The 22539-nt window shown below is 38.2% G+C and overlaps 1 protein-coding gene across 4 annotated transcripts in view; it reads right to left on the bottom strand.

The window, feature by feature from the left end:
* Positions 1-22539, bottom strand: part of LOC309974341 (uncharacterized protein C8orf34) — a gene marked incomplete at both ends in the record, with an annotated part of 325219 nt that overhangs the window by 236631 nt on the left and 66049 nt on the right. For 3 of the 4 annotated variants that reach the window (XM_082858975.1, XM_082858974.1, XM_082858973.1), the window contains 2 exons: positions 8208-8236; positions 18434-18562. In XM_082858975.1, the coding sequence (XP_082715101.1) occupies positions 8208-8236; positions 18434-18562 (158 nt within the window). The remainder of the gene's footprint in view (positions 1-8207; positions 8237-18433; positions 18563-22539) is intronic. The other variant, XM_082858976.1, reaches the window with a different exon arrangement.

The raw sequence follows: 22539 nt of genomic DNA, 5'->3' as shown, positions 1-22539 counted from the left end.
CTGGAATACTTCTGGAAAGAGAAACTTCCTGTCATCAAATATTTGGTTACTCTGAAGTACGATTTATATGGGAAAGGAAGATTAAAAGTTTCATTCTTTCCCTTTACTGTTACCAGTTTTTTAAAATGGTAACTTTGGTCCCCTAGCACCTGCTAAAGATTAATAATTCTTTGGATGAACATATGGACTTTAACATATTAGGTATAATTCGCTGCATTGCAGTTATTGTTCTTATGCATGTTCAAATTTTCTTAACTCTCTCCAGCAGAACTCCTCGAGCCGGCTCCTGAGCTCTCCTGACACAATCCTAGTGGCCTCCCGTGGCTCTTACCTCTGGCATGAGAAGATACTTTAGGCTCCTTTTGTACGCTGTCTGCTCCTGACCTGGAAGCAACCACTATTTCAAGGGATTATGATTCTTTTTAGTTGGAAATATATTTTAAGACTAGAATCTGAACACTCGGGGTACTCACTGTTTTGGGGTTGGTAATAGTGGACAGGTCTAAGAAATACCTATGTTTTAAACTGAAATAATTCAGGCTTACAGAAAAGTTGAGGAAAAAAAAAAAAAGAATTCCTATATACCCTTCACCCAGACTGCCAAAATATTGTTAATGGGATAAGGTCAACGTTGTTAGTTGACATTTTGCTTTATCATACATATTTATACACACACACACTCATAATTTCCCCAGAACCATCTGAAGGTAATTTGTAGATATGAATACTCTTTTACCCATAAATACTTCAGGGTGTACTTCCTACAAAGAAGGGCATTTTCCTATATGGCCACAGTATAATTACCAAAACCAGTAATTAATAGTGATATAATACTAACAGACTGACGTTGTTTAAATTTCCCCAATTATTCAAATAACGTTGCACACCACAGAAGAAATCCTGGATCATGTATGGCATTCAATTGTCATGTGTTTATCTCCTTTAATGTGGAACAGTTTTCAGTCTTTCTCTGACATTTATGACCTTCATGGTTTTTAAAAACAAGGACCAGTTATTTTTTAGTCGGTCCTTCAATTTGTTTTTCAAATTTTTCCACATGATTATATTCAAGTTATACATTTTGGGCAAGAATAACACAGAAGTGATGTATTCCTTTCATATCAAAAGGTACATGATGCTGATTTGTCCCAGGACTAATGACGACAACCCTGATCGCTTGGTTAAGGGGGTGTCTTCCATGTTTCTCCATTGTAAAGTTGCTACTTTTCTCTTGTCAATTATTAAGTATCTTCTAGAGTAGTAACTGTGAGACCATGTAGACATCCTGTAATTCATCAAAATTTCATCAGCTAATTTTAACATTCTTTGCTGACCTTTGTCTTCATCAATTACTATGAACGTTGCCAATTTGTGATTTTCTAATTTCACCATTCGGTCTGAATGTATTTGTTGGTACTCTACTATGAGAAAGAGCTTCTCCCTCACCTCCACTTATGTAGGTATGTAGGTAGGTATATGTATGTACATAGGTATATCACTATGGACTTATGGATTTTACTTCATTCAATAGACTATAACACATTACTATCATTATTTTCAGGCTTTAATGTTCCTAGTAGGAGCTCCTGCAAGGAGGTTCCTGTGTCCTTCTGACATGTTCCATCATTCTTTGATTTCATCTTTACCTGCTGGTGCTAAATGATATCCAGACTCAAGTTGTACTTTCTCAGCTGCTGAATCTAGATTCAGACATTTTTCCAAAGAGACCGGGTTCCTTTTAATAGAGAAAAATATTCAGAAAACAATATCTGGGCTCTAGTTGAGTTTACTGCCTGTAGATAGTATATTTTTGTTTTTAAAATAAAAAAATATTATGAGTTCTGAATGATACTTTCAATTCAAAACAGGATATACGATTGTTACTTAAACTTATAATCTTATATCTGTATTTCCTTTCCCCTATGCCAAAAATTCTGGTTCTTAGGATATCAATATAATTACTTCTTTGCTATATCACACAAAGCATACACAAAAGTCTCTTTATAATAATATCAACACCATCATTAACGATACAATTACTAAAAACAGTTTAAGAGCTGATGCTGTTCCCTTGGGCCTTTGGGTATATCCCACTAGAGAACAATCAAATAACTGTGTTTATAATGACTTGGAGTAATTCACCTCAGTGTGTTTTGCCATCAACCTGAAATACCGTTGTTCTCATTTGTTTCATTTGCTTTTGCTTCTTAGAAATCACTGTTTTAAGATTTAACCTTGTTTTTTAAAAATTATATAAAATATTTAAATGATTCCAAAGTCTCACATAAAATTCTAGGAAGTCAAGATTCTATTCCTATCCTCTCTACACCTTCCTCACTCCTACTCTCTATTCCTTCCCTTCTCCCATAGGTAACGTTTAAAAAGTAATTGTGTGTGTGTGTGTTTTACAGTATGGCAGGTTCTGCCATTGTTGTTTTGGCGTTAATATAAGCAAATACGCATCTATATTTTCATTACACTTACTTAGATAAATGATAGCACACTATAAACACACTTCTTTTCTTTGCCTTTTTTATTCAACAATATATCCTGGGGATCGCTCTATAGTATCTACAGAGATATTCTTTCATTTTTATAGCTGTATGGTACTCTATAGTGGAAGTACTATAATTTATCTGTTATTCTTCTTTCAATGAACATTTAGTTATTTCAACTCTTTTCCTATTAAAGTAGCACAACAATGTATAGTCACCCACATTGGTCTTTTTATAGTTTTGCCAGTGTGTCCTTGGAACAGACTCATAGAAGTAGGATCATCTGATCAAAGAATAACTGCACATATAATTTTTTATATACGAAGACATTGAAAGCCTGGAGCTTGAAGGATGGAAAAGAGTTGGAGAAAGGGGAGGGACTGACAATGAGCAAAAATGTGGAAATAAATTAAAAATATGACTTGGAAGTACTGTAGTCTGGCTGCCTTACAGTACTCCTTTTGTCAGCACAGCACAGACTTCTGAGTAGAGAAAAAGAGGAAAATGAAGCATAAGATATAGATTTGAAAGACAAAATGGAAACTGTTAATTCTAGTCTTAGAAATTTGGACTTAATTTGTGAAGTAACAGGGAGTCATGGAAAATTTTTTAGCAGAATTCCCTAGGTAGGGGTCCCTAAAACCCGAGGCTAACCAAGTGGCTTACTGATGGGGGTCTCTTTAAGTGAAACCTGTAAGAGACTAAAGGAAGCAGGAGAAGACGGGAAGAAGCTAGGCAAAGATATGGGTTCAGCTAAAGTCTACTCTCAGCCTATCCCATAAGGAGCTCTGCAATGTAAACGACAACTCAGTCTTATTTTAGTCAGTCATTGGTTGATGGTGAACCCAGGCATCTCTGGGCAGGATGGCTCCCACTGAGTTGAAACCATCCTCTGGAGAAGGGTGAGTCCATAAGCACCCAATATTCACAGGAGTTGAAGGATGGGTCACACTGCCCTACTGAAGGGTAACCGAGCAGGAACCAGCCAGGCTTACTATATGGCATTTTGAAGGGTGAATCAGAATGGCAGGAGCCTGAAGAATTAGATAAAGATATGAAAGGTAATCCCATCTGAGCTTGGATAGTGGCTGTGTAGGTAAAATAATGGCTCTTCCCAAAGATGTCCACATCCCAATCCCCAAACCTCTAAATATGTTACATTACATGGCAAAAGGGGCTTTGCATGATTAAGGTTAAAGATGCTAAGATGAAATTATCCAGATTCGCTGGGTGGCCCCAAACTAATCACGGGATTTCATACAGGTGGACAGCTTTTCCGGGATGCACTTAGAGAGAAATGAGACACTGCTGCTAGTTTTGAAGATGCAGAAAAGGGACCATGCACCAGGAATGCAGCAGCCTTTAGAAAGTGGAAAAGGCAAGGTAACACCTTTCTCCTAGAACTTCAGGAAGGAATGAAGCCCTATAACACCTGATTTTAACCCAGGAAGGCACATGGTTTAACTTCTAAACTACAGAACTGTATGATAATAAATTGGTGCTGTTTCAATTTGTTACAACAGCAGTAGAAAACAATACGATGGCTAAGAAAAGGGAAAGGAAAAGACTAATGAATAAGACATTTATTGAAGTCTCACAATTTTTAAAAGAGCCTTAAAAATAACATTAGCTTCTGTTTTATTTTTCCATCTTAAGTAGAATTAATAATTCTTATTACCTTTATCAGAATTCATAAACTAACTTTAAAAGTCACAGAAAAAATAACTTCAGTGAAATAATAAGTGAATTAGAATACGACAGTTAAAGATCAGTATTTTATAAAGGTTAAGAAAAGTAGATCTTTAGTGAGCCCCCAAAATTGTTAATGGAAGATTAAAAGGAAGAAGCTGTATTGATTTTTATTACTATATTAAAGACACAGGTGTCAGCTCAACATCCATTCAAATCATTCTTTTTTTAAAATAAATTTAATTTTTTTATACAGCAGGTTCTTATTACTCATCCATTTTATACACATCAGTGTATACATGTCAATCCCAATCACACAGTTCATCACACTCCCAGCCCCACCCCCTGCCGCTTTCCCCCCTTTGTGTCCATACGTTTGTTCCCTACATCTGTTTCTCTATTTCTGCCCTGCAAACTGGTTCATCCGTACCATTTTTCTAGGTTCCACATATATGTGTTAATATACGATATTTGATTTTCTCTTTCTGACTTACTTCACTCTGTATGACAGTCCCTAGGTCCATCCACATCTCTACAAATGACCCAATTCCGTTCCTTTTTATGGCTGAGTAATATTCCATTGTATATATGTACCACATCTTCTTTATCCATTCGTCTGTCGATGGGCATTTAGGTTGCTTCCATGACCTGACTATTGTCAATAGTGCTGCAGTGAACATTGGGGTTCATGTGTCTTTTTGAATTATGGTTTTCTCTGAGTATATGCCCAGTAGTGGAATTGCTGGGTCATATGGTAATTCTATTTTTAGTTTTTTAAGGAACCTCCATATTGTTCTGCATAGTGGCTATATCAATTTACATGCCCACCAACAGTGCAAGAGGGTTCCCTTTTCTCCACATCCTCTCCAGCATTTGTTGTTTGTAGATTTTCTGATGACGCCCATTCTAACTGGTGCAAGGTGATACCTCACTGTAGTTTTGATTTGCATTTCTCTAATGATTAGTGCTGCTGAGCAGCTTTTCTTGTGCTTCTTGGCCATCTGTATGCCTTCTTTGGAGAAATGTCTATTTAGGTCTTCCGCCCATTTTTTGATTGGGCTGTTTGTTTTTTTAATATTGAGTTGCATGAGCTGTTTATATATTTTGGAGATTAATTCTTTATCCGCTGATTCGTGTGCAATTTTTTTCTCCCATTCTGAGGGTTGTCTTTTCGTCTTGTTTATAGTTTCATTTGCTGTGCAAAAGCTCTGAAGTTTCCTTAGGTCCCATTTGTTTAATTTTGTTTTTATTTCCATTACTCTAGGAGGTGGGTCAAAAAAGATCTTGCTGTGATTTATGTCAAAGAGTGATCTTCCTATGTCTTCCTCTAAGAGTTTTTAAATCATTCTTTTTGACTACAGTTTTAGTACCAGCCTGAGATTCACATTTTCTTAGCGAGAAAAATGCAAGACTGTGAGCTTCATGGTCAGCAGAGGGCGCCACGGGGCAGGCTCTCCCTCTCCCCCAAGGGGCAGGCAAAGGATGGTGCTTTGGCTCTGGAAGCCTGTGTGTCCTCTGTATAACTTTGCACTCCTGAATATCAGATGTGAGAGTGGGAACAATCTTTTTGCACTGACATAATTTTTTTCAATAAAAGCTTATTTATGACAATAGTTGGCATCTTCCTATTGAAAAATAATAAATATGTAATAAATTTCAGCAATTTCCACAGAGTCTTCAAAAATGGGAACATTAGGTAAGTAGTGGAAATCTGCAGTTTATGCAACTTACTTAAATGGAAACTCCCCTGAGCTAGTGCTTAGAAGAGAGGAGGTGAGAAGGGGGAGGATGTATCCTAAGGATGATATTTAACCAAGTGTCAAGGCTTCCACATTTTTATCCAATGAAGGTGAAATCCATTTTCAGTTCAAAGAACAATTAGTATGTCCTTTAGCTCACCAAAAAAAAAGGCTGACATAGATACTAACCAGGCTGCAAGTCAGAGCCCAGGAAAAAAAGGGAAGGACAAGGGCCAAGCAGTCTCACAAGCTAATTTATGGCTCAGGCAGGCAGGGCTTTGCAGAATATACTGGAAGGAGCAAAAAAATGAACCCAGAAATAGTGATAATTATGTCTTTGCACTTAGAATGAACACAAAAAGTAAATACAAGACAGGGATTATTAAATTTCTGCAAATTATAAGGAAAGTCACGGTACAAGGAGGAGACGAGCTGGGGCAAAGACAGTGATGGACAGCAGAGGACTAGAAGAGCAGGACAAAGCTGGAAGACCTCACCTGCCACTTATTCTACTTGCTATGGTATATAGTCAGGATCTGGTTTTGCACATAGTACAGATTGAAATTTAAATAATTTTAAAATATTAGGATGGTTTATCAATTCTTTTTTTTTTTTTTTTTTTTTTTTTTTTGCGGTACGCAGGCCTCTCACTGTCATGGCCTCTCCCGTTGCGGAGCACAGGCTCCGGACACGCAGGCTCAGCGGCCATGGCTCACGGGCCCAGCCGCTCCGCGGCATGTGGGATCTTCCCGGATCAGGGCACGAACCCATGTCCCCTGCATCAGCAGGCGGACTCTCAACCACTGCGCCACCAGGGAAGCCCTGTCAATTCATATTTAAAAGTACATTCATAAATTTCATTTATTTAGTGAATCAGAAATGTATTTTTGGGTACAAAACTCAAAAGGTATAGTCCTATTTGGAATAGAAGGATACTAACTTTATTGCTTTTGTAAATTATAATTATTACCTTATAGTTTATTATTTTAAAATGTCATGACTTATATAATCCCATTTTTTGCACTTTCTTTCTACCTATCACTTTCTTTCTACCTATATATCTAGGCACCAAGCCAAATTTCAATATGTTTTCTCTTTAGAGAGACATCTGGACCAATGTTCACCAAATACAGATGGCTATTTCTAGGTGCTTCTCTTTTTTCCAATATGATGTCAGATTTTTTTCCAGCCACAACAGACTGAATGCAGAAGCAGATATGAAAATCTAAAATTTTCAATTAAACCAAACAGTAAAAAGGTTTTCAAAAATGTGAACAATGCCACTTTCTCACAAATATCTTGTTTTGGAAAATAAAGTATTTTTCATAAAAATGTTATTTTTGTTAATGAAATGGTTTTATCAGTGCTATTTTTAAAATGAATAAACATGTAAAATTTTTATCAGTTTTAAATTCTAACATGGCAAATATTGATAAATGAAACCTATATAAATTAAAGCTTTTGGGGTCCTCTACATAATTTTTAGGAGTATAAAGGGGTCCTAAGACCAAAAAAAATGAGAACTTCTATTTCAATGACTCCTAAATGTATAACTCTAAAGCAAATCTCACTCGTGAGCAGGAACTCATATAAATATGTTTCATAGACAACTCAAACTAAACAATTCAACAGAGAAATCCTGACGCCACCCCAACCTGCCGAATGTGCTGTTTCCCCGGGTTCTCCAATGCTGTCAAGTGGCACCACAATTCACCTACTTGCTCAGCTCCCAAACCTAGGAATCATCACTGACTGATGTCTTCTACAACTGATCTATTAGCAAGTTCCACTGACATTACTGTTAAAATATATTCCTAATCATATCACTTCTCACCACCTTCACAACTATCACCCCAGTCCAAGGCACCATGATATTCCCTTGGCATCTTGGAATTAAAAAAAAAATCTGACTGAGTAAGGTTTCTAATGGGTAGCTATAGAAAAGTACAAGTGTCTTCCATATCACCATCATCATCATCATCATCATCTAGATACAGGCAGAATCCAAATAGTTTATATTAGTTTTCATTTTTAATATAGTGTTTCAGTGATTACAGTGATTCAGTTTTCTCTAACCAAATTCTAAAACTCTCAACTCAAAAGAACAGGTGATATTATATATTTCATGCAATAACTTTCTTAAAGCATATAACTTTGAAAGTTTTAAAATGTTAGCACCAAATAAATTACATTTGAACACTTTATGTTTCAGAAACTCTTTCATTTAGACAATGGATTAAAATGTAAGTTCTATATTTTATTTTCATTAGATGGTTCAACGTACCTTATCGAGTTCCTCTGAAATTGCAATACCTGGGATTCAAGAGAGAGAGAAATAAAAAAGTTTTAGAAGCAATCCTTAATAACCCAATCTTAAAAACAAAAACGAAAGTTCCAATTTGTAGAACTAGTGCATTTTCCATCCTATTGTTTCTTTTTAAGAGTGCTTCAAAATAATGTGGTACCATCCTTTCTACTGATGAAAACAAATTAGAAATTTAAGTCACTATAACAGCGTGAACTGCTGAAACAATGCAAATGATGCAACAAAAACAAAACAAATACCAAACAAAACAGGCACCTACAAGCCTACCAGCTTGTAGGCTATTAAATGCAGAGCTAACTTGCAAAGACAACTGTAGAGATGTTGTCTTTATGTGATAATGACAATCAAGTGCAACTTAGCCTGTTACAATTTTGTTCTCTTTTAAGAACTGATTCAGATTCCTAGAGTGATAAGACATTAAGGCAGAAAGGTGGTTGTAGGTCATGTATTTTAATTCCCCTATCCTCACAAGCTCCCCTTCTCCCATCTACACACTCCTCAATGTACATCAGTCCAATTTCTGTCTTTACCATTCTTCCAAAATTGTTCTAAGTTAGTAATGTAAAACGTTTTAGTCCTTAATTTATTTCTCTGTGATGAGAGAGACTCTGTTAACCCCACTCTCTTTCTTGAAATGCTACCCTACCTTTTCTATTCTCCTTTGTCTCCTTCACAGGAATACTCTTCTCTGGGGGTAGGGAGTCCTTGCCTGAAATGCCAAGGGTACATTTCCCTTGGTAACCTAACCGATACCACTGACATTTTTATTCCTCTATATGGTGATGACCAGCAAATCTTTATCACCAGCACAGCCTTTCTTCCGAGCCAGTTGCTGAATCCCTGTGGGCATTTCAGTCGTAACGCGTCAGGCTAAAGACATCCTCCTCCCATTGTCTCACTTCCCCTTCTGTTTGAAGGATGCTGTGCCTATGGTTGCACACAGGCACTGTGGCCAGGCACTGGAGCAGGTGTGGCCAGCCCTCAGGTTTAGGACATAGGACAGAGGGAAGCTGGTGTCAAACCCCAGTGTTGTTGTTTTTTGGGTTTTTTTTATGTTGCCATGAGAAACTAGAGGGCAGGTCTTCACAAAAGCCGTGAAGGCTCCCTTCCTGCCCAGTGTTAGGAGACAGGGATGTTGACAGCCCCTCTCACTGCAGCCTCTAGCACTGGCTCAGTCTCTCTCAGCTTCAGCACTTTGTTCACGGTCCTGTGTCAGAGCACTGAGCTCTATCTTCCCTTTCCTGAGAAAGTATGTGGGCTGAAGGTGGTTTCATTTTTTTGTTGCTTTTTAATTGTATATCTTTTTGTATGACAAAAACTATATTTTGTACTTAACCAGATATATTTTTCACCCCAGGTGGGGGGTATTCTTTGTAAAAAATAAATAAATGAAATAAAATAAAGGTTTTTTTAACAGCAAAAAGTTTGTTTTCTTGTCTCTGAGATGGTGTTGAAGAAGTTATTAGAAAGAAAATGTGTCCAAAAGAGTGTTCCCTCTACTTCACAATTCACATGGTTGAACACCCTGTAGAGAAACCATTTCCTATTGACCGTAATGAATACAGTCAGAATGTGGGTTGGAGGGGTGAAGAGGGAAGGAATTTGAGCTACATTGTCTTTTGTCCAATTCACCAAAGAACTGTAGTGGGATCTTCTGGTGGTCCAAGCTAGTTTTCTCCATCTATAGTTAATCATTACTAAATTCCTTCAACTTAGTTGAAGGGAGTGCAAGAGGCTTTTCTTGATTTCTGTTTTGTTTAATGAGCTCTTGAAATACAGGGAAATGAAGTTTGTGAGGGGATTTGGAAGGAAAGGGTTATGGGTCTCTTTCATAATTTGGTTTCATCATGGAGTTTCTTCCAGTATAAGCCTGGTTTATATGCCAGAAGACATAATACAGGACTTAAGCATTTAGAGTTATGACCATCAAGTTATTTGAAGGCAGCTATCGTTTTCTTATCTCCGTAGCTCCCATTACAGTTCATATCCAAGCACATGATCATAACCCAGTAAATGTTTGCTGAATATTCAAACCAAGCCTCATTCCTTGGGATATGCTTCAACAGTTTCTGTTACTTCCTTGTAGAGTAATAACAACAGACTGATGGCACAATTCCACCTCTAACTGAAATGATTTTTATTATTCCTAAAGGAGTGACTAGGAGTGACTAGTGATGAGAAACCCTGAGATGGCAGCGGTTAGCATACTTTCTGATTTCTGGTTCATTTAAACCTTTGCAGACAAATCTAGTCCTAGCCCTTATTTGGGGGTTGGCTTTTCTATGGACCTCCACATAATAATTCCAAACCTCAGGCTCCTGGAAGTTCATAAAATCAATGTAAATTGAACAGAAAGTAGGACTGAAAAGATTCTTTTCCACTTCAATCTTTGTCTGCATCTATCTTTCATTCTCAGCAGCTCTTTTGCTCTCTCCTCACTGTCTCTGTCTGTTTTTCTTTACCAAGGTGTCAGTCTCTAGCTCTGCTGTCATGATGACTATCACCTTCCTGGGCCAAGAGACAAGGAAAATTCTGAAGTCCAAGGAAACACAGAAAATAAGAACAGACTGAAGCCAGCGTTCAGCAGACTCTAAAGCACAAGAAAGAATGAACTGGGTTGGAAGAGAAAATCTGAAAGTAGTCTCAAGAAAATGAACCTGAGTAAAGACCCCCTCTCTGCTTAGGTACGGAGTGTCTGTGGAGGACACTTTACCAGTTGCTCTATCATCTCAGTCCACTAAACTAGTAAATTAATCACACGCAAAGCAGAAAAAATACTATGCCCTACTTCATCTCAACAAATGGCATCATTCTTCCCCTTGTAGATAAAACCAGAAACACAGGTGTATTCAAGATGAATTTTTCATAACAGTATTCTATAAAATTCTTCTTTGGTAAAAACTGTTGGTAATTAAGAATTCTTACGTGTCACTACACTAAAACAGAGTCTGGCCATGACTTTGGGGGTTCGGGGTGACCTAACTTAACAATTATTCAGGAACTTGCTGTATTATGAAGGTACCTGCTTCAACAATTCAGGGAGAGAATGCTTCATGAAGGGAGCATTGCAGCAGGGCAGCATCACTACTGAGTGAGTGTGGGGAAGAACTCTGAGATATTCTAATGAGTCTACAGTAGGGAGGACCTGTGAGACAGGCAGATCCCACAGCTTTCTGAGCAATGATAAACATGTCTAGAGGTCTAGCATATCACACACTTATGAATATTTGGGTTTAAAAAATATATGAAATTATTCAGGCTCACCTGGAATAACTCAGATTTCAAGATAATGTAGGAATTTTATACAGTACCAAATGGTTTATGTAAACATATTAGTCCAGTTTATAGAAGCCAAATATATATTTCAAATGCTTCTATTTACATTGATACAATTATTATAAAAATGTTCCTTTCCAGTATGATTTCAAGATTAGAACTGAATATATTGTTTAAAAATAAATGTTAAAAAGACTTAATCTATTTTAAAAGATAGAAAGGGAGAGTAGATACATAAAACAAAATTTTCTTTCTCATCCAAAATCATAAAAATTAGGTATCTGGAATTAAATAACCCGTTACCCAATTGTCTGACATTTCTGAAACTCCCTTGATTATTTTTAACTTTCTGCATTAATGCCCTTGGCCCTGCAAAAAGAGTTTCCTCACTCCGTTTTTAGAAAGTTATCAGTTGGTCTTTAAATTTCTTTTACACCTCAGACTTATGAATCCATTATTCATAAAGATAGCAGCAATACTTCACCTATCTACAGTGTAGCCAAGAACTTGCAGGTAAGTTAGTCAAAAGGCCTTAACGACCTTGAACAGTCAAAATGCATGTCACACAGAACTCGCACCTCACTTGTGAACTAGCTCCGTACATCCTCTGTTCACTGTCCATTTTAGCAAGTATCAGAAGCTGTTTTGCAGGGCCAAGAAATTTTACCAATGGAAAATTAAGATGAAGACAAAGGTTGCTATGAAGACATATTAAAGTATTAGCAGTGATGAGTCCCAGAATAAAGCTCAAACTAACTAAATGGGGAACTTGGTTTGGGGAAGAAATGATGCCTCTAATCGTTCTAAATGTCTGGTCTTCCACATTTTTTCAGATACCTATTATGATATTTTCTTAACATTTAAATATTTTGATGATTTTTACCTAAGAATTTATCTAAACAAATACTATATACTGTATAATTCTGTAGGCTCTCTATTATCCATGTCAAATTGCCTAGGATATTATTCACTTTTTGTATTTCGATTTTAATCAAAGCTTAACCTGACTAAAAGCCATTGAAAGAATATTAAAGACACGCTCTTTACAGAAGCAGGAAGCTCTAATGAGAACCATTCATACTGAGTAGCCAGGATAGTTCTCCCAGTGCCAAGCAGGACATTCACAGCTATTCCCTGAGATGAGATTCACAACTTTTAGGCACTTCATTAACTCTCAAAATCCATCATATTTTAAGGTATATTTTTAAATTTTATAGAAACTGAGGGGCAGTGGGGAACAGAATATGCGAGAGAAAATACAGTGGGTTGCCACAATATGTTGTAAGGAAAGAAGGCCCAGGCTTTGATTATGGGACTCTTGATGCATACTGGATCACATGGTCTTCCTAAAAGCCCAAGTGAGATCTTACAGGAGACACTGTCCTTCCAGAGTAGCCAGAGAGGCCTGGCTTAGGGCAGCAACGGTGTCCCAGATAGAAGTGGGCATCTTGGAAATGAACAGGGGGAAACGAGTTCCTTCAGAAACTAAGCTTCTCTTCTAGATAAAGAGGCAAGGGCTCCCACAGGCATGTCAGAGGTTGGTTCCTGATTCTGCTGTACTGCAAACCTATCTGGATACTTTCATTTGTGTCCTTCAACTTATGGGCCTTTCCATTTATTCCAACCCTCAGAGAGGTTTCAGTGGTATCAGGAATTTCTTCCAAAACAGTTCTCACATTCCAAGCTGCGCGAGATCAAGTAAACAGGGGCCACCTGCTCCACCAAGCTTTCCATTTTCCCAGGCATCAGGTTAGCCCTAGAGTTAGAATCAGGTGGCAGCTAAGACAAATGAAAGCAGCAAATTTTCATGATTCTTTACAGCTTAGTCAGTGTAATTCATTTCATGAGAGTAGATCAGAAAATTCATATGGTATAAACTGGAAGTAGCTATTTTCCAAAGCCTGACTCCCTATTGGAAAAAATCCCAATGATATCAGAATTGTAAAGACAGATTACCCCGATTCTGCCTTTTGCAAAAAGCCTATTTGATTTCATTTGGTCAAACCGATACATATTTATCACAGAACAAAATAAAAAATATAATAAAGGGAAAAGGAAAACAAGTCTCCACTCATAAATAAGGATAACAGTTTCTTGTGAATTCTTCCAAAGAATTTTTTGAGCGTATATAGGCATACATACAAATGCGGTATGCCTCTATATGCATATATAAAACAAAATTAAAGGCAAACATACTATTTTGTTATCTGCTTTTTGTATAAAACTCTATTTTTATATTAGTAACTATTTTCTACAGTATCATTTTTAATGACTATAAAGTATACCATTGTGTGAATGTACCATGATTTCTTTATCCATTTTTCTTTCTCTAATAAAAGATACTTAATTTCCAGCTTTTCCTATTATTGCAGGAAACAGTGGAAGCACAGCTTGGCGACGGCTGCACACACAATGAATGTGTTTGCCATCTTTTTTTTTTTACCAAGTTATCTGCCACTTCGGACAGCTAGATTTTCTGAAATATTTTCTCTCCCTGATTTTTTGAAAGCATTCTACCTTGGTTTTCAACCTACCTGTCCGAAAATTCCTTTTCAGTGTCAACTAGATCACTTTTCTACCTGTATCTCAAATGCTGATGGTATGTGTTTGGGGGAGGGCTCTCTTTCCCTATATGCTAAAGATTCCTGTACCTATATCCCTAATCAAATTTCTTCTCCAAATAGCAATTTACACACACGTGCACGCGCGCACACATACATACATACACACACACACACACACACACACACACACACACACACACACACTTGACTGCTGGGAACAGAGGAGGGCTATCCACACCATTTGGATGTACCAAAGGTGTTCAAAACAACATTCCTCCTCCATCCTCAAACCCTCTTGAATTCCTATCTGAGGCAGAGGCAGCACCCAGTCACCTTGATTATAAACAAAACCAAAAAAATAAAACAATCTAAGCACATCGTTCTCTCTTTATCCTCACACCTCTTTCATATCAGTGAGTCTTAACCATATAATCTTCTACACTTCTTAAACCAGCGGTCCCCAATCTTTTTGCACCAGGGACTGGTCGCATGGAAGAATTTGTCCACGGATGCGGGGGGAGGGCGGGGATGGTCCAGGCGGTGATGCGAGTGACGGGGAGCAGGTGATGAGGTTTTGCTCGCTTGCCCACCGCTCACCTCCTGCCGTGCGGCCTGGCTGCTAACACGCAGCTGACCAGTACCAATACCTGTCTTAAACCATTCCCTCTTTTCTATCCCACAGCTACCGCTCTATTTCAGGCTCTCTTCATCTGGTTTTCGCCCTGAGACATGAACCATATCAATTCCATCTTCCACGTGGCACCAGAGTGATCGTTCGGAAACACAGGATCATCTTCACCCCCGACTCCCCTGCCACCTAGACTTCCACCTTCGTTGACTTTATTACTCACTTCACCCTTAATGCATCAACAATACAAAATTTTCTTCTTTCTCTGAAATTTTTCTGTGAATTTTCTTCCTTCTTTTTACACACACGCTTTTCTGTCAGGAACCTCCCACTTCATGACACATCTTCACTCTCCTTTTACCTTAGCTTTACCTTTTTATCCTTACAGACTCTACTCAGATATACTCTTCACCACGTTGGCCCTAAACCTCCTTGTTGAAGGCTCCCACACGTCTCCTTACAAGGCTTTGAAATTCTGCTTTTCACAACTCTCTCTCCTACTAAAAGGTAAACTTGAGGTCTGCATGCAATGAACAAACAATGACCACATCATCTGCTTCCATTTTCACTCACAGGCTGTTATTCCCTAACTCCTCAGGCTTTTTGTCAGAAGAGACTTTTGGGGAACGTTCACGATTGCTGAACTAAAAAAGTCCTCTGTTATTTTTTTCCTGGCTGAGTCCAGATGGCTATTATCAGTCACAGAGCATAAATATCTGTCCTCTGTTCTCCCAACAGCTGGGCTTTTTTCCTTGGAAAAGCTCCAGCCAGTGTTTCACATGAACTACAATCTGTAGACCAATGTCTAAACGGACTAAAGATACTCATCCTATCATTGCCTTCCTTCGCAGAAAACTGCCAAAGGCAGCAAAGGCCTTAGGCTCAGAAGAGCCTTGGGCTCCACTTGCTTACCTGTCTGTTTAATTTAATAGACAGCCCACAGTTAAAGCCAAAGGTCTCAGCAAACAAATCAAATATATCAAAACCCAAACCTATGTAATATGACATCAAAGGCCCACACTTAGAGAAGCAGAAGGTAGATCTGCAGTGAAGAAATAGTAAGGGAGGGGTCACAGAGAAGATGGACCAGGAAGAAATGGAAGCAGAGGTGGCACTCGCCCAGCGAATTGGGACTGAATTATGCACTGATCACTGTGCTGCATGCTGGGGAGTCCAGGTGCCCCTGGACTCCCCGCAGCTCAGAGCTCAGAGAGCTGTGAAAGCAGATCACAGCATTTCAGCGCGTACAGGGAAAAGTCTGGAAGCACAGAAAGAGGGGTACCAGATCCACTCCACAGGAAGACAGCAGCACTAAACCATCAAGTGGCATCTGAGCTGAGGCTGAAGGGAGGAGCAGAGATTAGCTTGGGGCAAGTGGGGGGGTGATTTCAGGGTACAGACACAGCGTAAGCAATACAGGAAATGCAGAAACTTCAGTGAGTGTGAAAAACTTCATTGTTACCGGTGCACAAGTGGCCTGATGATGAGTCATGAGACATGATACTGGACACATGACTAAGGGTCAGAGCATGGAGCACCTTCTATGAGGTTGTAAGGAGCCCTTGAACGTCTGCAACAAGTGGTGCCAAGTCTTCACTCTAGATCCACCCCACTGATTGCAGTGAGGGCTGTTTGGAGATACAGAGAAACAGGAGTGTGGGCGGGAGTGGTTACTCATGCTGCAAACTATTTCCGTATTTCTCCTGGGCTCACAGGCTAGACTACACTCCCCAGCCTCCCTTGCAGTCAGTTGCAGAAGGTGGGTGATGTCATGTGAGCACTTCCACCTCTAGGCATGAGAAACCACCCCCACAATCCTCTGTTGTCTCCTTCTGCTTTCAGGACCCTTGGATCAGGTGCTAAAGACAGGAGAATAACAGGATAGAACTGTCTGCAACCCTGGAACACTATATGGAGTGACTGAATACTTACACTGTGTTAAGCCACAGAGATTTTGGCCATAAGACTCCCCTAACTTAGGGCCATGGTAATCCCTCCAGCCACAAGCTCAGTATGAGCAGGGACTGCACCTGTTTTTTCTGTCACGGGGCAGGAATGACATGAAACAAAATGGAACATGTTAAATGGATAAACCAATGGTCTGGTCAGTGGTGCTGAGTGTGAATTAGAGGGTGCTAATGCGGCAGAGAAGAAAATCATACCCAAGATAGAGGGAAAACATCAAGACTTGGAAATTAATTATTAACAGTTAGGGAGAAAGACGAGTCTAGAAGGGCTCCAGGCTGGCTGAACCAGTAACTGATGATGCCAACAGCTGAGACAACGCATGAAGAAGAAAGGTCACAGTAAAGAAGGAGGTATGATCTACTTAGATATACTGAATTTAGCACGGCAGTGGGCTATCCACCATCTTGTATAAAAGCATACACAGTCTGGATGGGAAATACACTTATCGGAGTTAGTTGTGTAGGGGTGATAATTAAATCTCTGAGGGAGGATAAGGCTGGACACAGAGAGCATTTGAAAGAACAGAGGCAAAGAATGAACTGTGGGAACAGCATTCATAGCGGCAGGAAAGAAAGAGAAGTGTCAGAATGAAACCTACAAGATATGATGTGGAGAGCATCCAGAAACGGTCAAATGAGAGGCCACGACAGTGAGAGGCCCGCGCACCGTGATGAAGAGTGGCCCCCGCTTTGCCACAACTAGAGAAAGCCCTCGCACAGAAACGAAGACCCAGCACAGCCATAAATTAATTAATTAAAAAAAAAAAGTATCATGAAACTAGTAACACAACACTATTTTACAAAACATACTGATCCTCAAATATAATCTACTACAATTTGCTAGTGTTCTATTTTCCATTTAAGAATCTTTAATATTCCATAATACCAGAAGAAAATTTTAGTGAGGCTATAGCATTAATACGCATCTAAAGGTGCCTAATTTTTAAAACTAAGAGCTACTTAGAACCAGAGAAAGATAGAAATACCTTGAACTCACTACTAAAACCATAAAGTACATATGTATTTCTACATACACGATGCATTTATCAAATCAAAATATTTGTTTGTCTACTCTCACAACAATAACGTTTAAAAGTTTTTACTTGAAATGTATCATTTCAAACCTTCTCACCTATCAGAAGAGGGACACAGAATCATGTCTTCCTGATCTGGAGATGAGAGGACCAAGGCTCGTACAGGTTTAATGATTTACGTAATGTTATTCACCTCACAGGTGGCAGAGCAAAACTTCTGACCCAGGCCCTAGGATTACAGATCATTGCTTTTACAAAATATGTTGCTAGGTTCCGAGAGGATTCGAAGAAGAATGTGGCCCAGTCACTATCCTTAAGAAGTTTAGAGACATCAGAAAGTCATGGAAGAAACAGGTACATGCATTAACTGGGATGACACAAAACAATAGGGTTCAAAAGAGAAGAATGAGTAAGGTACCATTAGGTGTCCAGCTCACCTGGGTAATGCACAAAGACCCTGTAGAGAGACTGGAATCAAATAGCCATTGTGGGGAGGGGGTCTAGAGCCCCTCCTACTCTATATAAACTAGTCTTCCCACGAATCCCTGTAACATGCAAGATCAGTCCTCATTTCCCATCTCACGCTCTTAGAACTCCTCAATCCCTCACGGAGTTATAATGAGGATGTTGGAAATATGTTACTGGTAATAGTAATGAATGCTTCTACTTTAATATTGGTTAGGGATTCCAATTATAATGAAGTAAATAAACTTACTTCGAGAGAGACTCTCAAGGGCTTTTCCCAGTTTCTTGCTCTCTTGAAGGATGTGGTTCAATTCATCAAAATCACGGCTTTCTGGTTTAGTCCTCCAGTTCCACTTAGGATGATCTACTGACCTTGGCACTATGTTTAAAAAAAATGATTACTTCATAAGCATGCTACATAATGATAAAAACTTACTATTCATCATTACGTGAAAGACTGTATCAAGATCAGTGTACAGAATAAAAATGTTTGGAAATGGTTTTCTTGTGAGCAAACAGAGGGGAAGTTATGAAGCTGGGTTTTAAGACATGTTTTAACCGAACCAGTAAGGAAGTGTGACAGTGTTTATAGAACAAAGAAAATGCAGGTGCTGATGTAAAACTAATAATTTATATAAATCATGGAAAAACACAAGCAAAGTATATTTTCTATTATGTTTTAGCAGCTTAAAAAATAATTGCTACCTTCTTCATGAGCCATTAGTTAAATGTTTTTAAGACATTCTTGCTGTCTTCTGATAAAACAAAGAAGACTGAATACTTCTATTTACCTTCCCTTTGCCTCAAATTCCCACTAAAATTACATTACGGTATTTTTCTTTTATCAAAGAATTGGTTGAATAAAGAGAGAAGACATCATTAGGCAAGAAATAGCTACACATTTGTTTTTGGAAGATGCAAAATGAACTGAGTGGTAACTGGATTTAGCAAGGTAGAGAATACTGAAGCCTAGTCCCTGAAGAGAGAGATGCCCCCAAAAAGTGGACATTTCATACCATTTAAACATGAAAGCATCAATCAAGGAGGACCAATGCCAAAATAATAAGGATATAAAAACATAATTGCCTTTCAGATTGGAAGGATCCATAAAATGTCCACAGCATAATGTAAGGCATATTATCACAACATTTTACAACAGTGGTAATAAAGAGAACATCTTTAAAAGCTTTCAGGGACAAAAATAGCAAATCAAATTGTCATCCGACTTCGCAATAGCAATGCTTGGCCCCAGAAGAGACAGGAGAAATTCCTTCAAAATTCCAACTGAAGATCACTTCTAACTTTGAATTTTATATCCAATGAAAGAATCAATCAAGATACTTGTAAGGACTCAGAACTATATCTGGCAAGCGCTCTTTTACAGAAAGCTCCTAATGGAGGTGCTCCACCAAAATAAATAAGTAAACCCAAAACTGGAAAGACCTGAGATTCAGGAAACAGATAATCCTCCATAAGAAAAAGGCAAAGGTAAGTCTTGGGATGACAGTAAAGGATGGTCTCAGCAGAGAGCTGAGAAAAAGTCTGGAAACTAAGGAGTAAAGACTGGAGCAAGAGGACAAAGGACTACAGGAGAGAAGTCTCTAAAACCTCTTAAATGAAATAAAGTATAAAATATGAACTAAGACAGAAGACCACGATGTATTTAAGCATATTGAGAGTGTTTAATATATACTTTAAGGCAGAGTTTGGTGAAGCATTAGTGATGGGTACAGAGAAAGCAAAGCAAACAGAAAAACAAGCCGATTATTAATTCTGGAAACAAATTAACAGTTGGCTATTTTACGGCTCTACTGTGAAAAAGGCTAATTAACATAATCATGAAAAAATCAATGCAAAGTATACATTAACCAACATCTGAAATAGTTGCCTGCCTGTACTATGAGAACGTGATGGGCCCTGGGTATAAAGCACAATGTCTTAGAAGGAAATCAAGAGATGATGCCTCAAATTTAAAAACGGAAAGAGAACTGTATAAGTATCTTGTATATTTACATATGTAGATCTGTGTACCAAAGGAAACATCTAAGAGTTAAAAGTGGCTCCACATTAAAAGCAGAACAGGAGAAAAAGAAGGACACCGTTGCCTTGTGGTACTAATTTGCTTTTTAAACCATATATATTTTTGTTTTGATAAAAATAAAATAATTTTTTAAAGTTTATATGGTAAGGCTATAAGAAAGACAGTCTCAACCTACTGAAATTTTTTTTCTGCTACCTTTTTAAAAGTAATTCAGAAATAGTTATTATAATAAAACATATAGTGATCCTCTGACTCAGCAATCTTATTCTGTCTGGTAAATTATCATAAATAAATGAAAACACTCATACTTATGTATATATGTACGAGGTTGTTTATTTTATCGGAAAGTGCACGATATTTGTTTATTTCACCAAAAAGTTTGTGGTGGCAAAACTCTGGAAATGATGTAACTGTACTTCAACAGGGGAATAAGTAAATTATAGCGTATTCACACTATGGTACAGGCATGCACTTACGGAAAAGTATAACATAGATCTGAATTTATCTGCATGGAGATATGTCCGTAATACATTTAAAAATAATAGAAACAAGTTGCTTAAGAATGTGTACTGTACAGTTTAAAGCCAATTTTATAAAGCAATTCAACTCACACATCTTATGTTAGTTTACACAAAGAAAAGGATGTAAAAGGATGCAAACTATTTCCGAGGGAGTAGACTTTGAGAGGGCTAAAGGGAGAGAGACTGTCTTTCCACGTCTCTATTTTTTTCATTGTCAAAATAAGTAAACATTACTTCTATAATTTAAATAAATCTAAACTAAAAACATGCAGCTGCTTCCTCCATGTTTCTTTGTTTAAGGGACTCTGGGAAGGAAATGTGAGCTAACATCAACACACCAGTGTTCAAGTGTGGACAGTGGAAGCAGTGATTGTGATCAATGGTTTTAGAAAACACTTCCAGGCATATTGCTATTACGCCACAGGTCATTACCCAGGAGTTCCCGGGGGGACAAGCCCAGGCACAGGGAATAGATCAGAAGAGGAGACAGAGAAAACTGTATTTGAACCAGATCCTTCAAAACATTTACTGGCACTTTTGTTAACCTTTTTTGAATAATTTCTCTAATCTGCATCATTACATTATCTAATTTTCCTGGAAATTACCATATCCTATTAAGATCTCATCAATTAAAAAAAATAAGAACATAGGTTTTTTAAAAAATCAGTTCCAATCAACCTCCCCAGATAATCATGTGACATGCCCTGCTGCCCACCCTAGCAGACTTTGCAGAACTCCACCTGAATGTATCCACGTAGGCAAGCCCAGGTGAGACCAGCAGAACTGCCCAGCCCATTCACTGAACCATGAGAAATTATAAATTGTTGTTTTAACCTACTGAGTTTAGGGGAGGTCATATGCAGCACTACAGAGAAATGAAACGACACCCAAGCTCTTTTCCTCAGCAACTTTTGAGAGAAACTAAGATAAATTTTTTTTTATATTTTTGTAGCTTGTGACAATTTGCTACACATGTGATACCCAATTTATCATAGGATCCAAATCTAGGACAAGGAAGGCCACAGTATAATCATGGTCTAATCAACTACACTGGATAATTTCAAAAGATGTTTCAGTAAATAATGGAAGGTGATTTGGGAAGTCATCAGCCCAGTATACAGTCTCCAGATGAGAATCTCTAAAGGTTTCTGATGGATTAAAAACCTTGAGGGACTTCCCTGGTGGTCCAGTGGGTAAGACTCTACGCTCCCAGTGCAGGGGGCTTGGGCTCGATCCCGGGGCGAGGAACTAGATCCCACATGCATGCCGCAACTAAGAAGTTTGCATGCCGCAGCAAAGATCCTGCATGCCACAACTAAGACCCAGCACAGCCAAAATAAATATAAATAAATAAATATTAAACAAAACAAAAAACCTTGCTTAGGTCATACTTAGTATTAAAACTCAGGGCTACAGTTTAAATACATTTTCTAAAAAATATCCTCAGGAGATATGGAAAACAGCAGAACAATATAAACAACACAATATGACCCATAAGAGGTGAAAGAATCTGAGATTAGGTACAACCCATAACATCACTGAGACAAAGCTCACCCCCAAAGCAGGAGCCCATCCACAGCACCGTGTAGGTGGGCATGCTCCATTCATTCATAAAGAGGTCACTACTTCATAAAACAGCCGATTGTATATTGAACAGGGCCTATTTTGAACAATTCTTTATTATATTAATCAAATGCTGACTCACTGATACCTCCACCAATAATTTCCATCTGTGGGTTAAATAATAAATTTACCATTTCCTCCAAATAACTTTTGAGATACTATCTATCTATT

The sequence above is a fragment of the Leucopleurus acutus genome, assembly GCF_964270905.1.
Source record: "Leucopleurus acutus genome assembly, chromosome: 17".
In the NCBI taxonomy this organism is placed as follows: Eukaryota; Metazoa; Chordata; class Mammalia; order Artiodactyla; family Delphinidae; genus Leucopleurus; species Leucopleurus acutus.
The sequence above is the reverse complement of the archived record's forward strand: the minus strand, read 5'-3'. Positions and strand labels throughout refer to the sequence as shown.